We start from the raw sequence: 22,586 nt of genomic DNA, 5'->3' as shown, positions 1-22,586 counted from the left end.
AGGAGTCTTAAAGGTACAGTAGCAAGGTTCAAAACAGCCCCATTAAAGAGACATTAACTCTCAGAATGCTTTGTCACTGTCTTTTGACATTGATCTTTGATGTTCTCAAAGACAGCAGATCTCTTCTGTTCTGCTTCACTGCAGGCCTAATGCTGCTAGCACAACCACGCCACCAATTATGTAGCTTCCCAGGCCTTTTACAAAACCTGCCGCAAAACTTCCTCAAAGAGGTCATAAATCAGAGCATCCTTGTTCAATTACACCTTGTCCAGAGGCCCTACGCCACCAGGGCTGAGATAATTATATGTTATCAAAGTTCTGATCCCCCTCTAACTGGACCTATAAATCAACAGCCTCTGCTCTTCAGTGTGTATAGGACAACTGTTATTACAGCCACATCCCTAATGACTCTGTGTGGCCGTTTTGGAGGAATGGAAGGACAGTAGATGGATGAGTCTTTTTAATGAGCCTATATGCTGCAGATATTCGGTTTATGTGATGCTGGGGGTGCTGTGCGGTAATGGTGCTGCATTGACTTATATGGCCCAGTTTCTCTCAGGGGGAGTGATTTATAACTGTTTCATGCCAGGCAGATGAGCACTCCAGATGTGCCCTGTGACCGCTCTCCCCCGTAAAAAGCCTGAAAACAGAGCAGGATGCACACACAAACTCATCATCAGTGTGTGAGGAGGGGCAGTGGGTGAGTGGGCGTCCCCACTGTGGCTGATGAACTTGGGTAGTGCATTTCGATTCTCTCTTAGTCATGCTTGAGGGTGTCACGACTCTTCACTGGCTCAGGACGTCCTTGCTGCTGGTTGTGTAATAGCTGTCCTGCAGTTTTAAGAATGGCCCACATCTAGTCCAGATGTATCTGAGCTCTAGAGTCTGCTGCTGCCGATGTGTCTTCCTGTATATATTTCTGGTGTTTTCGCTTGCTTTCACTGAGATTTGCAGCACTTTAGAAATTGCATACATTTTTTTTCTCGCTAAAATACTTTCTAGAAAAGCTTTTAAGGATTGATGGAAGCACAAAATGATGCTTATAGTGTCACAGTGTTCAGTCATTGCTTGTCATACAAAGTTTAACTGAGTGTGTGTGTGTGTGTGTCTGTGTTTGTTTGTTTGTACATATTTTTTTTCCCATCCACTTGTTTGTTTGTCAGTCATTGCTATACATGTTTGTTTAGCTTGTACATTTCTAAATGTATTTGTAGCTTGAAAGTTTTCTAAATGCAAGTTTTTTAGTTTATGCTTTAGTTGTTTGTTTGATTCGGTCATTTATTGTTTGTGTAGCAAATGTTAGTTTAATTTGTACATTTGTACATCTGTTTGCTTGTCCGTGCATCAGTACATTTCTTTGTAGATACATTTGTTATTGTGTGTTTTCCCTCTGCATGTCCATTCATTTGTTTGCTCTCTACGTTATCGAAATTCATTTGGTATATTATTATTGGTTGACCAATGTTTTTTTTTGTTTTTTTTTTTTTTTTCGGCCAATATCAATAGCAGGGTGGCTGATGGCTGAAAAAGCCGTTGTATATCATATATTATAATTAATAAGTAAATAATACATTCTGCAGTTAAAAATATATTTATTTGACATAATATTTGCTAAATCAGAATTTTCGATTTACCGCCATATATTGGCTCATATATAGGACTTCCACTGACCATTTTTAAATATATGTGTGAGTGAGTGAAGAAAGATGAGTAACTCTGTTCAGTTTAGCAGATTTGTACAGGATGAGAATGTCAGGATGAAATGCCCTCTGGAATAACATGTCTTTTACAATTTTGCGCAACATGTACTGTGGATGTTTGTTTTGGACACGGAGGGGAAGGGGTTAATGTGGCCTGGAGGTAGTTTTGCATTTCCCGGCAGGGCTTCTGTTTACCGGACTTTGTAGAAATATGTGAGAACAGTTTGTGTCTGTTTTGCACAAGCTCACTGCACTGGGTTGCACAACGAGGATATATTCCTGTGTCTGCGGGTCATTAGTGGATGTCTGCGGAAACCCTCCCCCAAATCAGTAACAGGGAGTATGGTGGCAGCTGTTGCAACACCAAGCATCATAGGAGGCACCGCGGACCAGCCTGCACAGCTGGAGCTCTGCATGGCCCGCACAGAAAGAGTCTTATTGTTATATAAGAGAAAGGGAAACTTAGTATTCACTGAATTACCATTTCAAACTCTTTTCCCAGAATTGAGGATATCTGTATGGCCAAGTCTAGCCTCCCTGTGCAGGGAAAAGGTGTGGTAATGGAGAACGTGTGAAGACGGTTGAGGTTTTTTACTGTAATGTTTGTAGAGTTTCTGCTGGTAGGTTTTTTGCTTGCTGTCTTTTTATTTGTATTGATGCATAAAAGTGGGAAAAAAACACTCTCTGAGTAGAATAATCATCTTGTGACTGTGAGTCAGAGTTGGGCTGATACGCACACACACAAATGCATACAGGTACATATGCAGAGACATGCATAAAACCAATTGGGCCATATTCATAAAACACAAGCAGAATGAGTTTCTGCGTAAATCAGTAGTTCTTATGTAACTTGTATTTAATTCAGTTTGACATTTTATGTCAGAATGGATTAACAATTGATTTGATTTAGATAAATTTCTTCTGCTGGAGTTTTTTTGTGCGGGGCACTTTATGAATATTTAAAAGTTTAAAAATTTGTAAAAGAAATAAAATACCTCAATAAATCAAGGATGCATGAAATTGATCAAAAGTGACATTAAATATATCAAATCATTTTCAAGAAATACAGTACCTCTATTCAGCAAGGATGCATGAAATTGATCAAAAGTGACATTAAATATATCAAATCAGCATATTAAAATATTAGAATTAGAATTTTTGAACGATCATGCTGAAAATTCAGCTTTGCCATCACAGGAAACAAATAACATTTAAAAATATATGAAATAGAAAAGAGGTACTTTACATTGTTATAATTTTTCACAATAATAATGTTTTACTGTGTTTTAGATCAAATAAGTGCAACCTTGGGAATTATAAGTTGGGCTCTATGAAATCTGTTATATTTTTCCATTCCATTTCTATCTCCCAAAATATGTTTTATTATTTTCCAAATTCCGTTCTTTCCATTTTAATTTTTCTGGATTTTTTTTCCCCTTTAAAATTTTTCTAGGCTGTTTTAATGGTTAAAAAAAGAAAAAGAATCAAACGCCTGTTTAATTAATAATAAATAATGAAACGTACACAATTTAACAGCAATTTTTAAAAAAAATAATTATTTTTTTTATTCTCAAATTCTGTTTTCTCTATCTCTATTCTGGGTTCCATTTTAATGGTTTAATTAAATTGTAATAATCAAAAGCATCTCTAAAAAAATAATTTTAATAAACTATTAAATTTAACTTAAAAAACCATAAAAACAATAATTTTAATTTACGTTTTCCAGTTAAATAAATTTTGGTAAATAATTTCTCTTGTAAATTTTCCTTTAAAAACTGTTTTAATAATAATTTTATTGTTAGCAGTAGTACATTCCATTAATTAATATATTTCTGTCACAGTTTCGTCAAGTTAAACCAAATTTTTATTTTGACTGGTTGCGGTGAAGACCTTTATGACGATAGTTTTTCTCAAAAGAAATGGTAAAATGCTCATGAAGTGACTCTCAGAGCAGTTCTAGTGATTACTTTGTGTCCTCATGTACTCATATATTGAGGCGCGAGTGTTAGGCATGCTTTAGTATGTGCAGTAATTCATTCACACAGAGATGTGCAGAACATGCATGATTTATATTTAAATAGTATTTTTAAGGCTTAATATGCACAGACACTAGTCCATATCGTGTTTTGATTTAAATCTACTGACCTACTTTTGATTTACTCTTCCCTAATTTGTCAAATTCCATGACATTTCACGTTATACAATAAATTCTATTTTTATGACTGGATTCTGCATTTCCATCCGTGTTTTCCGCCACGCAGAAATCAAAGGGTGCTGCATAAGATACTTCCTTCAGAAACTTTTTTTTTTAAACACTGTTAAAGCTAAGCTATGAATAGCAGAATCTTGTACCAGTGAGATTTCAAAGCACATTAATGACAGCAGTGTGGTTAGTTTTTCAGTGTTGATGTGTCTAACTATTGTCTTGTTTTCTTGGTTCTCCTTTGATAGTAGCCTGATAATGGGGCTATGTTTATGTACACTGACAGATACAATCACATTGTAGCTCTTATAGCCTTTTTGTAGCTCTTGTTTTCAGATTCCTCTTTTCCAGTCCTCCCAAGTTTTGAGGTGCAGCATCTTCCTGCTGAGTCAGACAGAAGCTGCAGTTATGACTGACTAAAAATAAAGCAAACTCTGAAATCATCTCCCCCTCCTGTATTCCTCCTCACTCTCTTCCTGTCTTGCTTCTCTCTCACAAACTCAGATGTGGAGCAGATGGCTATTGACTGGCTAACAGGAAACTTCTACTTTGTGGATGATGTGGACGACCGCATTTTTGTGTGCAGTAAAGATGGCGCAACCTGTGTCATCCTGCTGGACCTGGAGCTCTATAACCCTAAAGGAATCGCACTGGACCCAGCCATGGGGTGAGAACCCAAGACCATTATTCCATAATTCTTGTCTGGACAAATAATATCCAACAATGTCCCTCATGCCACTTTTAGTTCTCTGCAGATGTATCTCAACCATGCCTTTTTGTGACTGACTTCAAGTCATGTCATGATTTTGCATCGTACCACAGCATCAGTTCCTACAAGTGTCCATGATTTCTTTTTTCCCCCCATAATGATAGCATATTCACTTCTTCAACTTGCAGTAATTTTAAGATAAAATTAATTTGGGTGAATTTCCCATAGCTTGTTCAACTCGTACTAAAATAAATATAATAAAAAATGTAAAATAAAGAAAAAAGTTATTTATAGTTTTATGTATTTTTTTTTATTACAATTTTTAAATTATATTAAAAAAATATTTTTTATTTTGAAACATTATTAACATAGCAAATCAAGCACATTTATGCCCTAAACCTTTAATACTATGATGTGGAAAAAAATCTCAATCATATTACTGCAAAGAAAGCATAAAAATTAAATATTATTTAATTGTAAAGTAATTATAAGTCTGGGTAGTATTTGTTATATTTATTTATAACTATTTATTGTTATATATATGATTTTAAGGGTTAAATATTATTAAATAACTGAGTCTGGACAGGATGAATCTAAATAGAATAATCTAGAATAAATAAAAAAATAAACACACAAAAAAAAAAAAAAAATTCAAAACAAGAAACTTTATAAATTAAAAAAATAACACAAAACAAAAAACAAAATCCTAAAAATACTAAAAAAGAAAGTTCATCAAGTGTGAAAATGATACAATTCATGCATAATTACTTTTGCAGTTAATTGTTGTATATCATAAAGTTCTTCTTCTTTTCTCCTTTTCAAGAAAGTGTTCTTCACAGACTACGGCCAAATCCCGAAGGTAGAGCGCTGTGATATGGACGGCCAGAACCGCACCAAACTGGTAGACAGTAAAATTGTCTTCCCTCACGGCATCACTCTGGACCTGGTCAGCAAGCTGGTGTACTGGGCTGACGCTTACCTGGATTACATTGAGGTGGTGGACTACGAAGGCAAGAACCGGCACACCATCATTCAGGGATTGCTGGTACGTGTGAAGTGTCACATGCACATTTGTGGATGCCAAACACGTACATGCTGTTAGAGATTTGTTTGTTTTGAGCCATGAACTTGATCTCAGGATGTCACTTGCATTGACGTCATCACTCGCGAATTTCTGGAACTGAGAACATCACATGATCAGCAGGACTGAAAGATCAGAATTAGCTCATCTAAAACCTGCTGCAGCAGTGCAAAGTCAACAGTGTCACTCTTTTTTTTTTTTTCTTAAAACATTCAGTCCTTTAGTTTGCATTCAGCGTATTGCAAAAATAAACACTGGATTGTTCAAACTTGCACTGTAGATGTTAACATAGTCCTACTGGAAATTAATATCTGATGTTGCAATACTTTTGCATAGGGATTAATAATAAATATGATTGATTTTTAATATTTATTTTTATATGTTATTATTTATTTATAAATTAATTTTTAGCATTTAAAATTATTGATTTTTAATGTTTTTGTTTCTCTGTTTTTATTTATTTATTTACAGAAAATAGTATGTGTCATTGGTTCTCAACCAACAAACTTCCAAGGGGACCTTAAAAGTCACATCTGTATTTTCAATTATTGCTGGGATCATGCCAGAGTCCAGTCTCTCTTAAACATATTTTATTAAATTGTGCTGGTTTCAACCCTGAATCCATTTTACAGTTCTTATCTAAAGCAATAATTAAAAACTGGAAATATATAATTAAACCAGTTCTTATCTAAAGCAATAATTAAAAACTGGATATAGTGTTTTAAATAACTATTTTATAATTTTTCTTATTTTAATTTCAATTTTTTTTTTTTTTGGAGGGACTGGAATCTCACAGTATTTGAAAACTGGGAAATATGAGGAAGTCTCATTAGTGTGAAGTTTAGAACTGTAAAAGGCATGTAAATTGAGTAAATAGGTAATTGAAATCGAGTAAAACACGGATCCTTGATGTGGACAAACTGAGGCCTTTGAGTCAAAGAGGTTGAGAACCACTTGTATATGTGATCATTCTGGCCAATATGTTGATCTATCATTTAACACAGTGCATCAGATAGCAAACAGTGTATACTCTGTCACATACTTTATTCACAGTGGCTCTATTCTTATGCTTTCTTTGTTTTTGCAGATTGAACATCTCTATGGTCTAACAGTGTTTGAAAACTATCTGTATGCCACCAACTCTGACAACGCCAACATGCAACCCAAAACCAGTGTGATCAGAGTCAACCGATTCAACAGTTCTGACTTCCAGGTGGTGACCCGCGTAGATAAGGGTGGCGCCCTTCACGTTTACCACCAGAGACGTCAACCTGCAGGTACGACTGTGGGATTTAGTTTTAAAATGTTTCTAAATGTAAAGTTCAGCAAGTGCTCAAGCATTTTAATTGTAAGGCAGAGTGACTCAGTACTATTCATTGTGGTGTCCCCACTGGTCCCTTATGTTAAAATTAGGCTTTTGTGTTTGTCCTTACAGTCCGCAGTCACGCATGTGCTCCGGATCAGTTTGGGAAGCCAGGCGGCTGCTCCGATATCTGCCTGCTGGGTAACAGTCACAAGAGCCGAACCTGCCGCTGCCGTTCTGGTTTTAGCCTGGGCAGTGACGGAAAGTCCTGCAAGAGTGAGTAAAATCTCAATCCAGCCTGCTCAAACCAGTTTCAAACAGTGTTACACAACAGCATTCCACATTATAGGGTTTTCTTGCATATAATATTTCACGTTTTTTTCTCCCTCAGAACCAGAGCACGAGCTCTTCCTGGTGTACGGTAAAGGCCGGCCCGGTGTCATCCGTGGTATGGACATGCATGCCAGGGTGTATGACGAGCACATCATCCCCATTGAGAACCTGAATAACCCAAGAGCCCTGGACTTCCACGCTGAGACCGAATTCATCTATTTCGCTGATGCCACCAGCTACATCATCGGCCGCCAGAAGATTGATGGCACTGAGAGAGACATCATAGTGAAGGATGGTGAGTGCAGAATGATGCTGGGATGGTTTTTGTTGGAGTGGCATTGAAGGTGGATGAATTAGATGGACAGCTCCTGAAAAAAAATTGTTAAGCTCTTAGGTGCTAATTAATACCTGGTGGCAACCACCAAAAATTGTCCTGTAAAAATGCCTGCTGTACGAAAAAGGATAGAAATATAATTAAACTCCTATGTAACTAATACATATATAATACAAATAATTGTATATAATAAAACTCCTATATCTCTCTCTCATTCTTCTTCATCCCATTCATTTTGTCTGTCTATTCCACAGGTATTCACACAGTAGAAGGTATTGCTGTGGACTGGATGGGGCAAAACCTGTACTGGACCGATGATGGGCCCAAAAAGACCATCAGTGTGGCCAAACTGGAGAAAGCCTCTCAGACCCGCAAAACGCTTATCGAGGGAAAGATGACCCATCCTAGAGCCATTGTAGTAGACCCTTCTCATGGGTAAATCCAGTATTTTTGCCTGATTGCAAAATTTTAAGAAACTGGCAAACTATCGACTATAATGTTAGGAAATATTAGTGATTTTATATATTTTAAGTCACAATAGACTGATAATTCAGAATAGATTTTAGTGACCATGTATATATGGATAAACCGGTTAGAGCTGCACTAGAGTTGTTTACTTGAATCTACAGTTTTGAATGAATGCATAAATCTGTGCTGTTTGTAGAATGATGTACTGGAGTGACTGGGAGGAGGAGCCTAAAGAGACCAATCGGGGCAGTATAAAGAAGGCCTGGATGGACGGTTCAAATGCTGGTATCCTGCTTACTTCTAAAACTGTGCTCTGGCCCAATGGCCTCAGCCTGGACACCCAGCAGGGCATCTTGTACTGGGTGGATGCGTACTACGACCGCATCGAGATGGTGCTTCTCAACACCACAGAACGCAGGGTGAGGAAACTCAAGTGTTTAGTGCAAACAAGAAAGCTCAAGTTTGTATCTTAACTAGAGATACTTAATATGTCATTATGCTATGATGACCAAATTTCGTAAATGAAAACCAGGGACATTTCCTAGTTTACTGGTCAAAATATCATTCAAATTTCTCATTATTATCTATGAATTAAAAATGTTGTTTATTCAATATACAATTATTATAGAGAACATAATACGTTTTAATTTCACATATTTTTATTTTCTAATTGTATTTAATGTTTTTTTATTTTCACTAACTGTGCATGTACTGCATACAGTAATTATAACTTTTTCTATAAAAGTTTTGAAATGTTATTTTATGTTTGTGCTATATTTTATTGCATTTTACTGACAACTGACATCATAATTTTGACATTCCAACTTGAATTTGTATTAAAAACCACTTTTCTGTTCATCCAGACGGTATATGAAGGACAGGAGCTGAACCATCCCTTTGGCCTGTGTCACTATAAGAACTTCCTGTTCTGGAATGAGTACCGCAGTGGAGGAATCTACAAACTGGACCAGAACACCAAAAAGGCCACTTTGCTACGCAGTGAACGACCACCAATCTATGAGATTCGCACCTATGATGCACAACAACAGCAAAGTACCAAAAAACCCTGAGCATTTCTTTTTGGAAATTAGTCATATATGAGTCATATGTAAAGCATGAGCTGACAGATCAGACAAAGACTTAATTGTGTTGTTTTGTATGTTAACATGTCTCAACCGCCACATTGTTTATACAGTGTTAGTGCTAACAAACTAATGAGATCAGAGTTTCAGTGGTTTTATTGTGTGTTATATTGGGATCTGCTAAGGATATTTTTGTTGTGTGCAGTCACAGGCTCCAACGTGTGCCGTGCCAATAATGGTGGCTGCAGCAGTCTGTGTCTGCTGACGCCCACTGGACGCTCCTGCGCCTGTGCCGACGACCAGATACTAGATACTGACAACAAGACCTGTAAAGGTGGGTATTCTGTGCTTTAAATGGCCTGAAGTGTAAATGTTATTGTCAATAACCTTAGAGGATTTTAAAATGGCCCCTTTTGGATTTTGAGTTTTACATTTTTATTTTTTTTTTCTCAACAGCAAACCCTTCCTACGTGCCTCCTCCTCAGTGCCAGCCTGGAGAATTTGCCTGTAAGAATAATCGCTGTATTCAAGACCGCTGGAAGTGTGACGGGGACAATGACTGTCTGGACAACAGCGATGAGGCCCCCGAGTTGTTCCTTTAATAACATATCTAATTTGAAGAACATATCTAAAACTTTTAACAAAAAAAAAAAATACAACAAAATATATAAAATAATTTTCAAAAAAAAATAAGACCACACACAGCTAATCCATACCACTAGGTGTCATTTTTTTTTTGGATGATTTAGCAGCTGTGATTACTACATCCATACCACTAGGTGTCAGTATAAATGACACTGTTATATCAGCCATCAAGAGAAACAAAACATGACATGCACATTTAAATGGTCCTATTTGTCCTGTTTCAGACCAGCACACCTGTCCCGCGGACCGCTTTAAGTGCCAGAATAACCGCTGTATCCCACTGCGCTGGCTTTGTGATGGAGACAATGACTGTGGGAATGATGAAGACGAATCTAACAGCACCTGCTTGGGTATTGTGAACTTCTTAATTGCATGTTAATAGGATTTTTAAGCATTTATTTTTCCAATGAATGTCCAAATACTTTTATGCGCTTTGTGAATTGACCAGGTTTTCTTTTCTCTCCCAGCACGCACGTGTCCTTCTAATCAGTACCCATGTGCCAGTGGACGTTGTATTCCTGTCTCCTGGACTTGTGACCTGGATGATGATTGTGGCGATCGCTCAGATGAACCACCATCTTGTGGTATCTAAATCTGAGCCTCTTTTCCTTTTGTCATCATGCTGTGCCTTGAACCCTTTTCTTTATCTCCTCTTCTCTCTTGTCTCTCTCTCCAGCTTATCCCACCTGTTTCCCACTCACTCAGTTCACTTGTGCCAATGGACGCTGCATCAATGTCAACTGGCGTTGTGATAATGGTGAGTTTCTAATTCCATATTGCCGTTTTCTGATGTCATATACACATAAGTGTATGTGTCATACGTTGAACTATGATGTCCAGTAAGTGTCATCATGTGTGTGTGTCTTCAGATAACGACTGTGGGGATAACAGTGATGAAGCCGGCTGCAGTCACTCGTGCTCCAGTGTGCAGTTTAAATGCAGCAGCGGCCGCTGTATTCCAGAGTACTGGACGTGTGATGGAGACAACGACTGTGGAGATAACAGCGATGAGACTCATGCCAACTGTACCAATCAAGGCGAGTTTGAAAAGTATAATTATTTGTTAAAAGAAAAGAGGTCTTACTCCAAACATATAGCTTAATTCAGTTTTTGGGAAAAATGACTTCGGTCAGCTATTTGTTTTTGTATTTATTAATTTTGTTATTTTTATTTGAAATTAAATAAATTAGGGGTGCTCCGATTTATCGGCTGCCGATCACAATCGGCCAATAATCGGTTTGGGATGATTGATCGGCGGTCTCTAAGAAGGCCGATGTCATAAAACCGATCTCAAGCTGATGACGCGCCTGCAGTGAGAGGTTTGGCACAACATGCAGCGTAGGGCTGGGCGATATATCGCATGTGATTGTCACGTGCATTTCGTCAGTAAAGCCGGTTCCCTGATTAGCGCTAAATCGCGATTAATCTGTGATAATGAACACGATATTGCGTAGCTTGTCAGTGATCTACGGCTCTGTCTATTAAATGCCACTCCATTTGAAAGCATTTCAAAAAAAGTGAAAAATTCCCACAAAAATAAATAATCACCCCTTAAGTTGGAACTTTGGCTAAGTTGTAACTTGTGCACAACTGGTGCAGCGGCACCGACTCAGTCTCTGTCTGGTGTGGGTGAAATAATCATAATGATATTTTTTCTTCATTAAATAACTTATAAAGTAATTTGAAAACTTTGCGTGAGACGTAATTTCACATACAGCATGAGTGAATCACAGCGCGCGTGCTCTCTCTCTCTCTTTCTCTCTCAAAATATGCAAATGGCTTCAGTAGTGTGGAGATCATTTCCGCACCGAGTCTATTACTGCACTGAATTAAAGTAACAGCGCATTGTTTTCAGTAAATATAAACATGGATTGACATGTAAATGTAGTAATTACACCATACATGCATATTATTAAAGTCTGTCTTTTTGGCTAGGTTTAAAGGGAAAGAGCGCTTTTAGATAAACAAGGCAATAAGATGGCACTCGTGGAGGAAGAAAAACAAAGTTCTTTATGAACGGCAGGATTGCTTGTAATAAATATTTAAAAAAAGGAAAGGCAGTAGAGCTGACTATTTCTTTCAGTGGTAAGTTTGTGATAACGTAAGAAAAATAGTTTAAATGTCTTGCCATTTATTAATACATAAATCTAGATGTAAATGCAAAAGTAAAAGTATTGAATAATGTGTTGCTTATATTTATTGTGTTTAAACATATCTGTTAAAGATTGTATTACTGTACTGTGTAAAAAAATAATAATAATTGCAATGCTGAAAAAGCATTTTCAGTGACAATGTTTGGATTTGAAATCAAAATAATGGATAAATGTTGTGCTTGTGCCTTTATGGTAAACAGCTATGGATCAGTAGCAGACTCTTCTGTGAAAGCACAGTCCGTGCTGCTTCCCCTCTCACAAGAGTCACCTAAGAGGGGAATTACCCCATTTTCAAAAATGAAATTCAGGCCCTGAATAAATTTTAAAAAATCCTGATTGGAGTATCAATATATATAGTTATAAATGATAAAAAAGAAGCCTTTAAAAAGATCGGTATCGGTGATCGGCCTCAAAAATCCTGACCGTAGCACCCCTAATATAAATTGTGTAAATTAATAGTTAAATTAAGAATAACAAAATTAACAAATAGGAAAAGAAAAAAAAAACTGATTTGTTTACAAAAAATACATAAAATGTTTATTGTTAGAAAATAACAGGTTTGTTTTATTGATTTAAATTTTTATAAATTGTTTAAATAAATGTTCTTTTTAACATTTTAATTGTTAGAAAATAACAAAATTGTTGTATTAAAATAGTTTAATGTCCCAAATTGTGATAACTGGTGAACCCCATAGAAAACAACTTTATGTATTTAGTTTGACATCCTGAGGTTGATGATTATTTTATCAAGATGAAGCACCTTCATTCACTGATCATTTGTTTAAAAGACAAAATGATATTTTTAACAGTGTCGTCGTGTTTTTTTTTTTTTTTTTGTTTTTTTTAACCCTATTTGTGTTTTGTAAACTATCAGTTTATTCTCTGAAGCTATTTTAGTTGTGTGGGCCTTTTGAAGTGTCTCTAGATTTTGAGCGAAACCACAATGACTAATGCAACTGAGCTCTCCATTACCAGGAGTAAATCACGATTTCACAAACTGGGATGTCATCTTTTTCTTTTTTTGTGGTCTGTGGTGAAACACGTAAACCACAAAATCTTGAAGAATGTCTGCGAGGAGTCCCTGTGGAGAGCAGTGTTAATGACTGCTCTGTGAGCTGCTGTCTAGAGTCATTACACAAGCACAGATGTGCCGGGATGCTTGACGCATGAGCCACTGGTGCATCTACAAGTGCATTTTTGTTCTTATCTCTTTCCCTCTCCACAAGTCCTATTCATGTGGCTTCATAGCTATTAATTGGTCAATGGTTGGCCGGCCCCTGCGTGGAACAGGAATAGAGGGTTAGGTTCTGTTTTCGGGGTCTGGCTCTGTCCTTCTCTTCTCTAATCCCTACGGCATGCTGGTGCTTAATAGACTCGCAGAATCAATGCAGCAGAACCGAGCCAGAGGCCTAATGAGAGTGCTGGGCCTCATGGAAGCCTGGCAGTGTGTTTGTGCCTGTGTAAAGATGTAGAACTGAATGAGGTCATGCTAGCATGAGTTGTGAAGGAGAGATGTTTCATAAAGTCATTGAGTATGAGTTTGAAGTAGGAACTGTTAAAAGTAATGGTACTTTGGTATCAAGTCAATTTAAAAGTAAAGAATATAACGATACCAGTTCTTCTGCAAAATTGAAAAGCTGTTAGCTTCAGTAAAAGGTCATATTAAAATTAACATAAAAAAAATAGAGGACTGTTGAGTACCATATTAATTTGCTATTAGAATTTTAGAACAGTTTAACTGTTTGAGTATATTCGAGTACTTTTGTATGCCCCATTTTTCAATTTGAAAAATTATTTAATTTCAGAGGTTAATTTAGAAATATTCAAAGACAACATGCCAATTGATCTAAATTTGTCAATATTTTTAATAACATTTAAAAAATGTGTGTTGAGCAGTATATTAATTTTGCTACAGTATTTACAAAAATATTATTTATTCAATTTCTGCCTCCACTATGATAATTGTTTATTATGAGCTCTATGTAACGGTTTAAAAATTCATTAAAAATTAATTTTTAATGAATTTTTATATAGTTTATTTGTGACTATTTAATATATATATATATATATATATATATATATATATATATATATATATATATATATATATATATATATATATATATATATATATATATATATATATATATATATATATATATATATATATAATATATATATACACACACACACATATATATATATATATATGTGTGTGTGTGTGTGTGTGTATATATATATATATATATATATATATATATATATATACACACACACACACACACACACACACACTCGATGGATATATACTTTGACATTTTTAAAGGCTACATGCCATTGCTTTGTTTACATTTGTCAGTATTTATATATTTATATAAACTTTTTTTTATAGAGGAGTGTATAAAAGTAGCATATTTATTTTTGCTAAAGTCTTTCCATAAATATTGGGATATATTTATTATTTTCTGCCTTTATTACATAAAAGGATTATTAATACAGTAGTATGTACTGTAACTTAACTTTTCTGTACTTTTTTTTTAATTTATTTGTAAATTTGAAGGAAAATTAAAGGGGAAAAAAATCCATTGTCTGAAATGTAGGCTTCATTGATTTTTTTATTTTAATTTGTTAAGTACCATATACATTTTCTAAAAAATATACAAAATTCACAGAAAATTAAAATACCACACACATATTATAATATATATAAAAACTGTGTGTGTGTGTGTGTGTGTGTGTGTAAGAGAGAGAGACGGAATGCATGCAGCTTGAGCAGTATGATGTCATTCGGGTCAGTTCACCCCAGCAGATCCCTGTTCTAGGACACACTTCTCTCTGTTTACGGATGAGCTCTGGTTTTCTGCTTCCCCCTCTCCAGACTCTGCCAGACACTAACCTTTGCCATGAGGGAAAGCCTTTATATCTGATGCCTAATGATGGCCGTCACAGTGCCAGCCCTGGACCGCTGTTCATGAGAAAGTTTGCTTTGGATCAGTTCATTGTGGTTGTGTCTCACACTGGTTACAATCTCCATCCCTGGGAACTGATTTTTGACGTCAGGAAGCCAAGCTCTCATTACCATCAAATAATAAGAAATGTGTCCATGCCTTTGTATGAGTGTTCACACGGCTGCATTGTAATTGCGTGTCCCATTTTTGCCTTTGTCTGCAGCCACGCGGCCTCCCGGCGGTTGCCACACGGATGAGTTCCAGTGCCGAATGGACGGTTTGTGTATTCCTATGCGATGGCGCTGTGATGGAGACACGGACTGCATGGACCTCAGTGACGAGAAGAACTGCGAGGGCGTCACACATATGTGCGACCCTGCCGTCAAGTTTGCCTGCAAGGACTCGGGTTAGTTCATCTTAAATGTTCTCACTCATGTTTCGACAACAATCATAAATAAATGTCGACATAAATCAAAATAGCAACTCTTAAAGGCCCAAAATCAAACGTTTGTCCATTTGTGTATATTAGCTTTACCAGCATCTTTATGCAAGTGCAATCCTAAAAAATAGCAGCTTGTGCATTAGAAATGTATAGTCTGCTTGAAAACAGATCAACAGTATTGATGACACATCTAGCATATACCCATTTTTGTCCAATAAAATGAGATTGTCTTTCCTCTAATGGTATAAACACCTTTTTTTTCCAATTAAAATTCATCAGTTGAAGCATTTTTGCAAGTGAATTCTGAATTGTGTGTCTAACTTTATTTTTGTTGTGTACATTTTAGCTCGCTGCATCAGTAAGGCCTGGGTGTGTGACAGGGACAGCGATTGCGAGGATAACTCGGATGAGGAAAACTGCGAGGCTCTTGAGTGCAAGCTCTCCCACCATGTTTGTGCCAGCAATGACTCCATCTGCCTACCTCCTGAGAAACTGTGCGACGGCAAGGACGACTGCCCCGATGGCTCGGATGAGAAGCTTTGCAGTAATGCACACGCACTTAAACACAAATACACTCAAGTTAAAGGGATAATTAATATCGTCATGCTTTACTCAACCTTGTGTCATTTTAGACATGTTTATTTTTTTTCTGTGCATCACACAAAAGACGCTAAAAACGTTAATTATGAAAAAACTATTTTAATTAAATGTTTTACATATGAACTTTATATTTATCAAATATAAGAACTGTGTGACACTGAATACTGGGGTAATATAATTATATTTGAAAAAATATTAAAATAGCAAAGAGTTATTTTTAATTGTAATTTCACTGTTACAGTTTTTTACTGTATTCACATATATGTAGAATTGGTGACAATAAGACATTAAATCTTTAACACAACTAACTGGCCCCAAACTATAACTTCAGAATACTTCAGAATATATATCCCACAAGCCATATGGGCTACATTTTCTGAATGATTTTATTTATTTTTGTCTTTTTGTGGAGCTTGACAGCCAGTAGATCTTGTGTGCTCCATGGATGAATGCCTTGAGAGTGAATGAATGATCACAAAAGTTTCATTATTGCGTGAACTTTTCCTTTAAATCTTTCACAGTTTGCGCAGAGCATCCCAACTCGACTTGTGTTTCCCATTAGTATGACACAAAAATATTTCAGGCTTTATGAAATAAGCACATTATCTCCAACTCTTGTTTATTTATTTTTTGACAGACTTGCAGCAACTTATTCACACACACATTTTCACAATCCCACTTGTTTCTCTTTTTTTTTTAAACCTGTTTTCGTTTCTAGATCTTTGCACGATGGATAATGGAGGCTGCAGCCACAACTGTAGCATTGCTCCTGGTGAGGGCATCCTGTGCTCCTGCCCAGTTGGCATGGAGCTGGGTACTGACAACAAGACCTGCCAGATTCAGAGCTTCTGCGCCAAGCATCTCAAGTGCAGCCAGCGCTGCGTGCAGGAGAAGGCCACTGTTAAGTGTGCCTGCTATGAAGGCTGGGCGCTCGGGCCAGACGGCGAGAGCTGCAAGAGCACTGGTGAGGGGAAAGACTTGGTGGAGGACAGGATCAATAATGATACCTAGAATATTTCCTAGTACCTAGTTTTACTAGACCTCTTGATGCTGGAATTTTATATATTATATTATATTATATTATATTATATTATACTATACTAAATTACATTATCCATGTTCTATTATATTATATTATATTAAAGTCTGGTGACTTCAGGACTTTATGGAATAAAACCCAAATCAAGGATTAGCAGTGTGCTGGCCTTATGTGCCTTGTCCATGTTCTTTAGATCCATTCAAGCCCTTCATCATTTTCTCCAACCGGCATGAGATCCGTCGGATTGACTTGTACAAGGGCGAGTTCAGCGTGCTGGTGCCAGGCCTGCGTAACACCATTGCCCTGGATTTCCACCTCAACCAGAGCTCCCTCTACTGGACCGATGTGGTCGAAGACAAGATCTATCGGGGAAAGCTGTCGGAAAACGGAGGTAAATTAATGTCTTAGTCCTATGGGAGTGGCTGTTCCTAAGCCAAATAATTAGTTGTTAATAATTTACTATTTAGTCCTGGTTAAATACATCTTACATTTGCATGTTGATGATTTTGTATACACTACCAGTCAACCGTTTTTGAACAGTAAGATTTTTAATGTTTTTTTTTTTATTAAGAATTCTCTTCTGGTCACCAAGCCGGCATTTATTTGATCCAAAGTACAGCAAAAACAATATATTTAAAATTTAAAATAACTGTTTTCTATTTGAATATATTTTAAAATGTAATTTATTCCTGTGATTTCAAAACTGAATTTTTAGCGTCATTACTCCAGCCACATGATCCTTCAGATATCATTCCAATATTCTGATTTGCTGCTCAAAAACATTATTATTATTATTATGTTGAAAACAGCGGAGCTTTTTTTTTTTTCAGGTTTCTTTGATAAATATAAATCTCACATAAAAAAAAAATAGCAATAATATATAACTTTTGACCAATTTAAATAACAAAATATATATCACATACAAAACCTTTAGGCCAACAACATAAACTACAACATGAAAACTATATATATATGTGTGTGTATTGTTATGTATATTTGAATATATATGTATATGTTTGGGTTAGGGTTACAACATTATTTTTAGTTGGAGAACTTTATTAGTTAACTTAATAATGGCTTTGAGTAAAAGGGAGTTTCAATCGCATTCTCATGTTTTAAAGACTTGTGTAAAGTTCTGAGTTGCCTTTGTTGTCTAACTGGGTTTTCCCACATTGTTCTGTTCTTTTCGGCATACCAACTTTTTATTACAACTTTTTTTCGGTTCACAAAACCACAGCGTGCGTCTAAGTGAGTCCGTGTGTGATCGTAGCACAGGAATTTGGACGCCTCTGTCTTTACCCATTTGACTCATTCCTAGTTTGCGTGACTACAGCCAGAGTAAAAGTAAAGTGTCAGAAGCCTTAGTTGCTTTGAAACATGTGCGCACACCTCCCTCCGTCTCTGAACAGCTCTTTCCAGAGATATGATACACTGTCCAAGTTTTGGATCCCTGCTGTCGTCTTTGACAGAGTAAAAATATGACTGACATTGCTGCCAACACTGAAGTGTTGTTTCTCAACCCCCATCGGAGAGGCTGCGCTGTCTCCAGCCCAACAGAGAGCCATTCTGGACCTTTAATTACTGCTCTGTATGAGAGTCTCTCTCACAGATCAGAGAACATCTTGCCTTGATTGGGAGTCATTTTTTTTCTCTTCCACATGGCTGTAGCTCAGAGTGAGGGAATATTTATTGCAGCATTGACTAAAACGGCTTTCAGGCTGGAAGCAATCAAACGATTTATTAGCCAAAATATACAGTCTGAGACCACTGGTAAAAATGCATTGTATTTTATTACAATTTTTCATTATAAAATATGTAACGTTTTGAATGAAAAGTTGAACTTAGTATTTGATTTGTTTTCCTTTTGCAGCACTTGAGCTGTATGAACTCCACAAGTTCTCCAGCATGATTTGAGATTATATAAAGAACATTTTGAGCTTCAATGGAAGTCTGACTGACTGTACGAAGAATCACATGATCAGTGTCACAAATGTTCTTATTTGATTAGTGACCTTGAAATAGTGCAGAATCTTAAATTATTTCTTTAGGGATGCACAATATATCGCCACTGCATTGATTTGACTGATCTTTTTTTTTTTTAATCATTATTTGTTTTGGTTTATATTCATGATGTAATTGTGCATTCTTATTTTTATTTATTTTTATTACCTTTTGATTTAGAATTTTCCTTTCACTCATCTAAGGTACACTTAATATTAATCTTTAAAAACACCAATAATTTAATAATTAAGTGCAAAATGCACAATTTAGTGTCAATGTTAAATATAATCTTTAGCAAATCTCAAAATGAATGCCAGTGATTGATACTAACATTATAATCTTGTGATGACTAAATTCATATATATATATATATATATGTGTGTGTGTGTGTGTGTGTGTGTGTGTGTGTGTGTGTGTGTGTGTTATTAAAATATTTAATGACTGTCTAACTATTGTTCTATTGAAATAAAGACATAAAACTGCAAAAATAAATAATAATAATAATACATTTTATATCTATATATAATATGTTATATATATTATTAAAATATAATATATATGTTATATAAATTATTATATTGTATCCATAATTTCTTTGGTTAAATTGTCTTCATGCATTTTTCAACCTCCTAAACCTTTTATTTCTAGGTTTAACTTGGATTCCTCTAAATTCTCCTTGTCTTGGTGTTTCAGTTCTCACCAGTTTTGAGGTGGTGATTCAGTATGGTTTGGCCACTCCAGAGGGTCTGGCTGTGGACTGGATCGCAGGAAACATTTACTGGGTGGAAAGTAACCTGGATCAGATCGAAGTGGCCAAGCTGGATGGTACCATGCGTACAACACTACTAGCTGGAGAAGTGGAGCATCCGCGTGCCATTGCACTTGACCCAAGAGATGGGTAAAACATGATATACTTTGACTTATACTTTGACAGCTCTGTTATTTTTCAGTTATCTTGACAGAATTAGGTTGTTACAAGAAATGTTTCTTTTTTCCCCCCAGTATTCTGTTCTGGACAGACTGGGACGCCAGCTCCCCTAGGATAGAGGCTGCGTCTATGAGTGGGGAGGGCCGTCGCACCATCCACAAAGAGACTGGGAATGGTGGCTGGCCCAACGGTCTCACTGTGGACTACCTAGAGCACCGTATCCTGTGGATTGATGCCAGGTATGAACGCACTATTGGCACTACAAGTGAAGTAAAATGCAAAAATGTCCACAGTTAATCACCTTGATCTTCTAAAAATACAAATATTTCTTTAGATCTGATGCCATCTACTCTGCTGCTTACGATGGTTCTGGCCTAATCGAGGTGCTCCGAGGTCATGAACACTTATCACATCCCTTTGCCGTCACCATGTATGGAGGAGAGGTCTACTGGACGGACTGGCGGACCAACACTTTGGCTAAAGCCAATAAATGGACAGGACACAATGTGACGGTGGTCCAGAGAACAAACACTCAGCCGTTTGATCTTCAAGTGTTTCATCCTTCTAGACAGCCTCAGGGTGAGAACCAGCATGACCTGAACTAATGTGTCAAAAACTGTCAGGAAACTTGTGTTATGTTTCCTGTTGCCTTTGTAAGCTTTTTGTAAACCAAACCTATTAATAACAATTTTCTTTAACTTAAGCTAATATGGGACTCTGGACCACAAAACCAGTCATAAAGGGTGAATTTTTTTAAATTGAGATTTAAACATCATCTGAATGCTGAATAAATAAGCTTTCCATTGATGTATTTTTAGTATATGACAATATTTGGCAGAGATACAACTTTGTGAAAATCTAGAATCTGAGAGTGCAAAAAATCTAAATATTGAGAAAAAAGTTCTTTGCAATGCATATTACTAATCAAAAATTAAGTTTTGATATATTTACGGTAGGAAATTGACAAAATGTATTCATGGAACATGATCTTTAATTAATATCCTAATGATTATTGGCATCAAAGAAAAAAATTGGTAATTATGACCCATACAGTGTATTTTTGACAACAGAAACAATTACTTGGCAACTAATTTTGTGGAACAAAATCAAATAACATAAATTTCCAACATTTCTAAAAAAAAAATGAAAAAAAAAAAAAAAATATACATAAACCTAAAAATATGAAAATAACACTGAACATTTTCTTCCTCCTTTGCAGCTCCCAACCCGTGTGCAGCGAATGATGGGAAAGGGCCGTGCTCTCACCTGTGCCTCATCAACTACAACCAAACCTTTTCCTGTGCCTGTCCACACCTCATGAAACTCAAGGCAGACAAGCACACCTGCTACGGTAGGCTCCTCCTTCCTCAGCCCTAAGATCCAATCAAATGCTTTAATTGTTAGCAAGTTCTGAATGGAATGCTGTTTTACTAATCACTGAATACGGCACAATATATTACAATTCCCATGACCCTGTCATTGCAAACAACATATTCTACTGTTTGAGCAACAGGAACAATATAAATTGTACTAAGAAACAATAAGCATTATTCCACAATATATTGTCACATGACCTCAGTAGGTTTTATTTATCAATTGTATTAACGATGGCTGTTTGATTAAAAATTGCTGCTGATAGTATTTCCATTCTAATCCATCATACTGGAAATGGGAGGTAAAGCGCATTGCATTGTGGGATACAGTAATCCACACAGTAATCTCTTTTATATACTGCATGTTTAAGTGAATGTATTTACTCAGCCTGGTATTCCACAGACAAATGTACTGAAGTAATATTACATTATTTGGAATGTGACTACAATTTAACAATAGCTTATATTATATTTTGTACAAGATTATTTTGTATATACAAATATATATATATATATGCTTTGTTTTACATACACGTTTATGATACTATATATCTATTGACAATGACTTATCTGTTTTTCTTTTGTCCAGAGTACCGTCAGTTCCTGCTGTACGCTCGTCAGATTGAAATCAGAGGGGTGGACATTGATAATCCCTATTACAACTACATCATCTCTTTCACTGTGCCTGACATCGACAATGTTACAGTGGTGGATTATGATGCTCTGGAGCACCGCATCTACTGGTCTGATGTTCGCACTCAGACCATCAAAAGAGCCTTCATCAATGGGACTGGTGTGGAGACGGTGGTATCAGCTGGTGAGATGATGGTTTGAGGTTAAAAATCTGTTTCTAAGTCAACACTGGCCCAAAATGCATATAAACACTTAAAAATTAACAAAGCAATGAAGCTTCGTATAGCAACATATTAAACTGAAAAAGCATCGACAAATGAATGATGTTATAAAAAGTGAAGTAACTTTTCTTTTCTTCCCCAATTACTTTTAGCCATCTGATCTTCTGGTCATTTTTAGTGAATGGATGAAGTCATTTTCCAATTAACTATGGTTTTATCATGGTCCATTATGTTTTATGCCCATTATGGTCTATTATGTCCATTTTAAACAGCGTATCTATCTTATCTTTTAAAACCTAATAAAAATTATATAAAAAAAGAATTATTATAAACTACTGGATTTTTTTGTAAAGTTTTTACGTTACTATACAAAAGTTTGGGGTTATTAAT

General features: G+C 36.1%; 1 protein-coding gene across 2 annotated transcripts in view; it reads left to right on the top strand.

Moving 5' to 3' along the window:
• The window catches only part of LOC109071622 (low-density lipoprotein receptor-related protein 1-like), a 119,774-nt gene that overhangs the window by 58,910 nt on the left and 38,278 nt on the right, over window positions 1–22,586 (top strand). For both annotated transcript variants that reach the window (XM_042751412.1, XM_042751411.1), the window contains exons 7-29: window positions 4,408–4,570; window positions 5,435–5,657; window positions 6,781–6,970; window positions 7,129–7,272; window positions 7,388–7,624; window positions 7,918–8,098; window positions 8,328–8,550; window positions 8,995–9,184; window positions 9,419–9,547; window positions 9,670–9,810; window positions 10,083–10,208; window positions 10,326–10,442; window positions 10,535–10,615; window positions 10,728–10,895; window positions 15,183–15,365; window positions 15,748–15,945; window positions 16,720–16,965; window positions 17,234–17,431; window positions 19,735–19,939; window positions 20,044–20,208; window positions 20,304–20,548; window positions 21,189–21,320; window positions 21,932–22,159. In XM_042751412.1, coding sequence (XP_042607346.1) covers window positions 4,408–4,570; window positions 5,435–5,657; window positions 6,781–6,970; window positions 7,129–7,272; window positions 7,388–7,624; window positions 7,918–8,098; window positions 8,328–8,550; window positions 8,995–9,184; window positions 9,419–9,547; window positions 9,670–9,810; window positions 10,083–10,208; window positions 10,326–10,442; window positions 10,535–10,615; window positions 10,728–10,895; window positions 15,183–15,365; window positions 15,748–15,945; window positions 16,720–16,965; window positions 17,234–17,431; window positions 19,735–19,939; window positions 20,044–20,208; window positions 20,304–20,548; window positions 21,189–21,320; window positions 21,932–22,159 — 4,113 coding nt within the window. The remainder of the gene's footprint in view (window positions 1–4,407; window positions 4,571–5,434; window positions 5,658–6,780; window positions 6,971–7,128; window positions 7,273–7,387; window positions 7,625–7,917; window positions 8,099–8,327; window positions 8,551–8,994; window positions 9,185–9,418; window positions 9,548–9,669; window positions 9,811–10,082; window positions 10,209–10,325; window positions 10,443–10,534; window positions 10,616–10,727; window positions 10,896–15,182; window positions 15,366–15,747; window positions 15,946–16,719; window positions 16,966–17,233; window positions 17,432–19,734; window positions 19,940–20,043; window positions 20,209–20,303; window positions 20,549–21,188; window positions 21,321–21,931; window positions 22,160–22,586) is intronic.

The sequence above is a fragment of the Cyprinus carpio genome, chromosome B23 (assembly GCF_018340385.1).
Source record: "Cyprinus carpio isolate SPL01 chromosome B23, ASM1834038v1, whole genome shotgun sequence".
In the NCBI taxonomy this organism is placed as follows: Eukaryota; Metazoa; Chordata; class Actinopteri; order Cypriniformes; family Cyprinidae; genus Cyprinus; species Cyprinus carpio.
The sequence above is the reverse complement of the archived record's forward strand: the minus strand, read 5'-3'. Positions and strand labels throughout refer to the sequence as shown.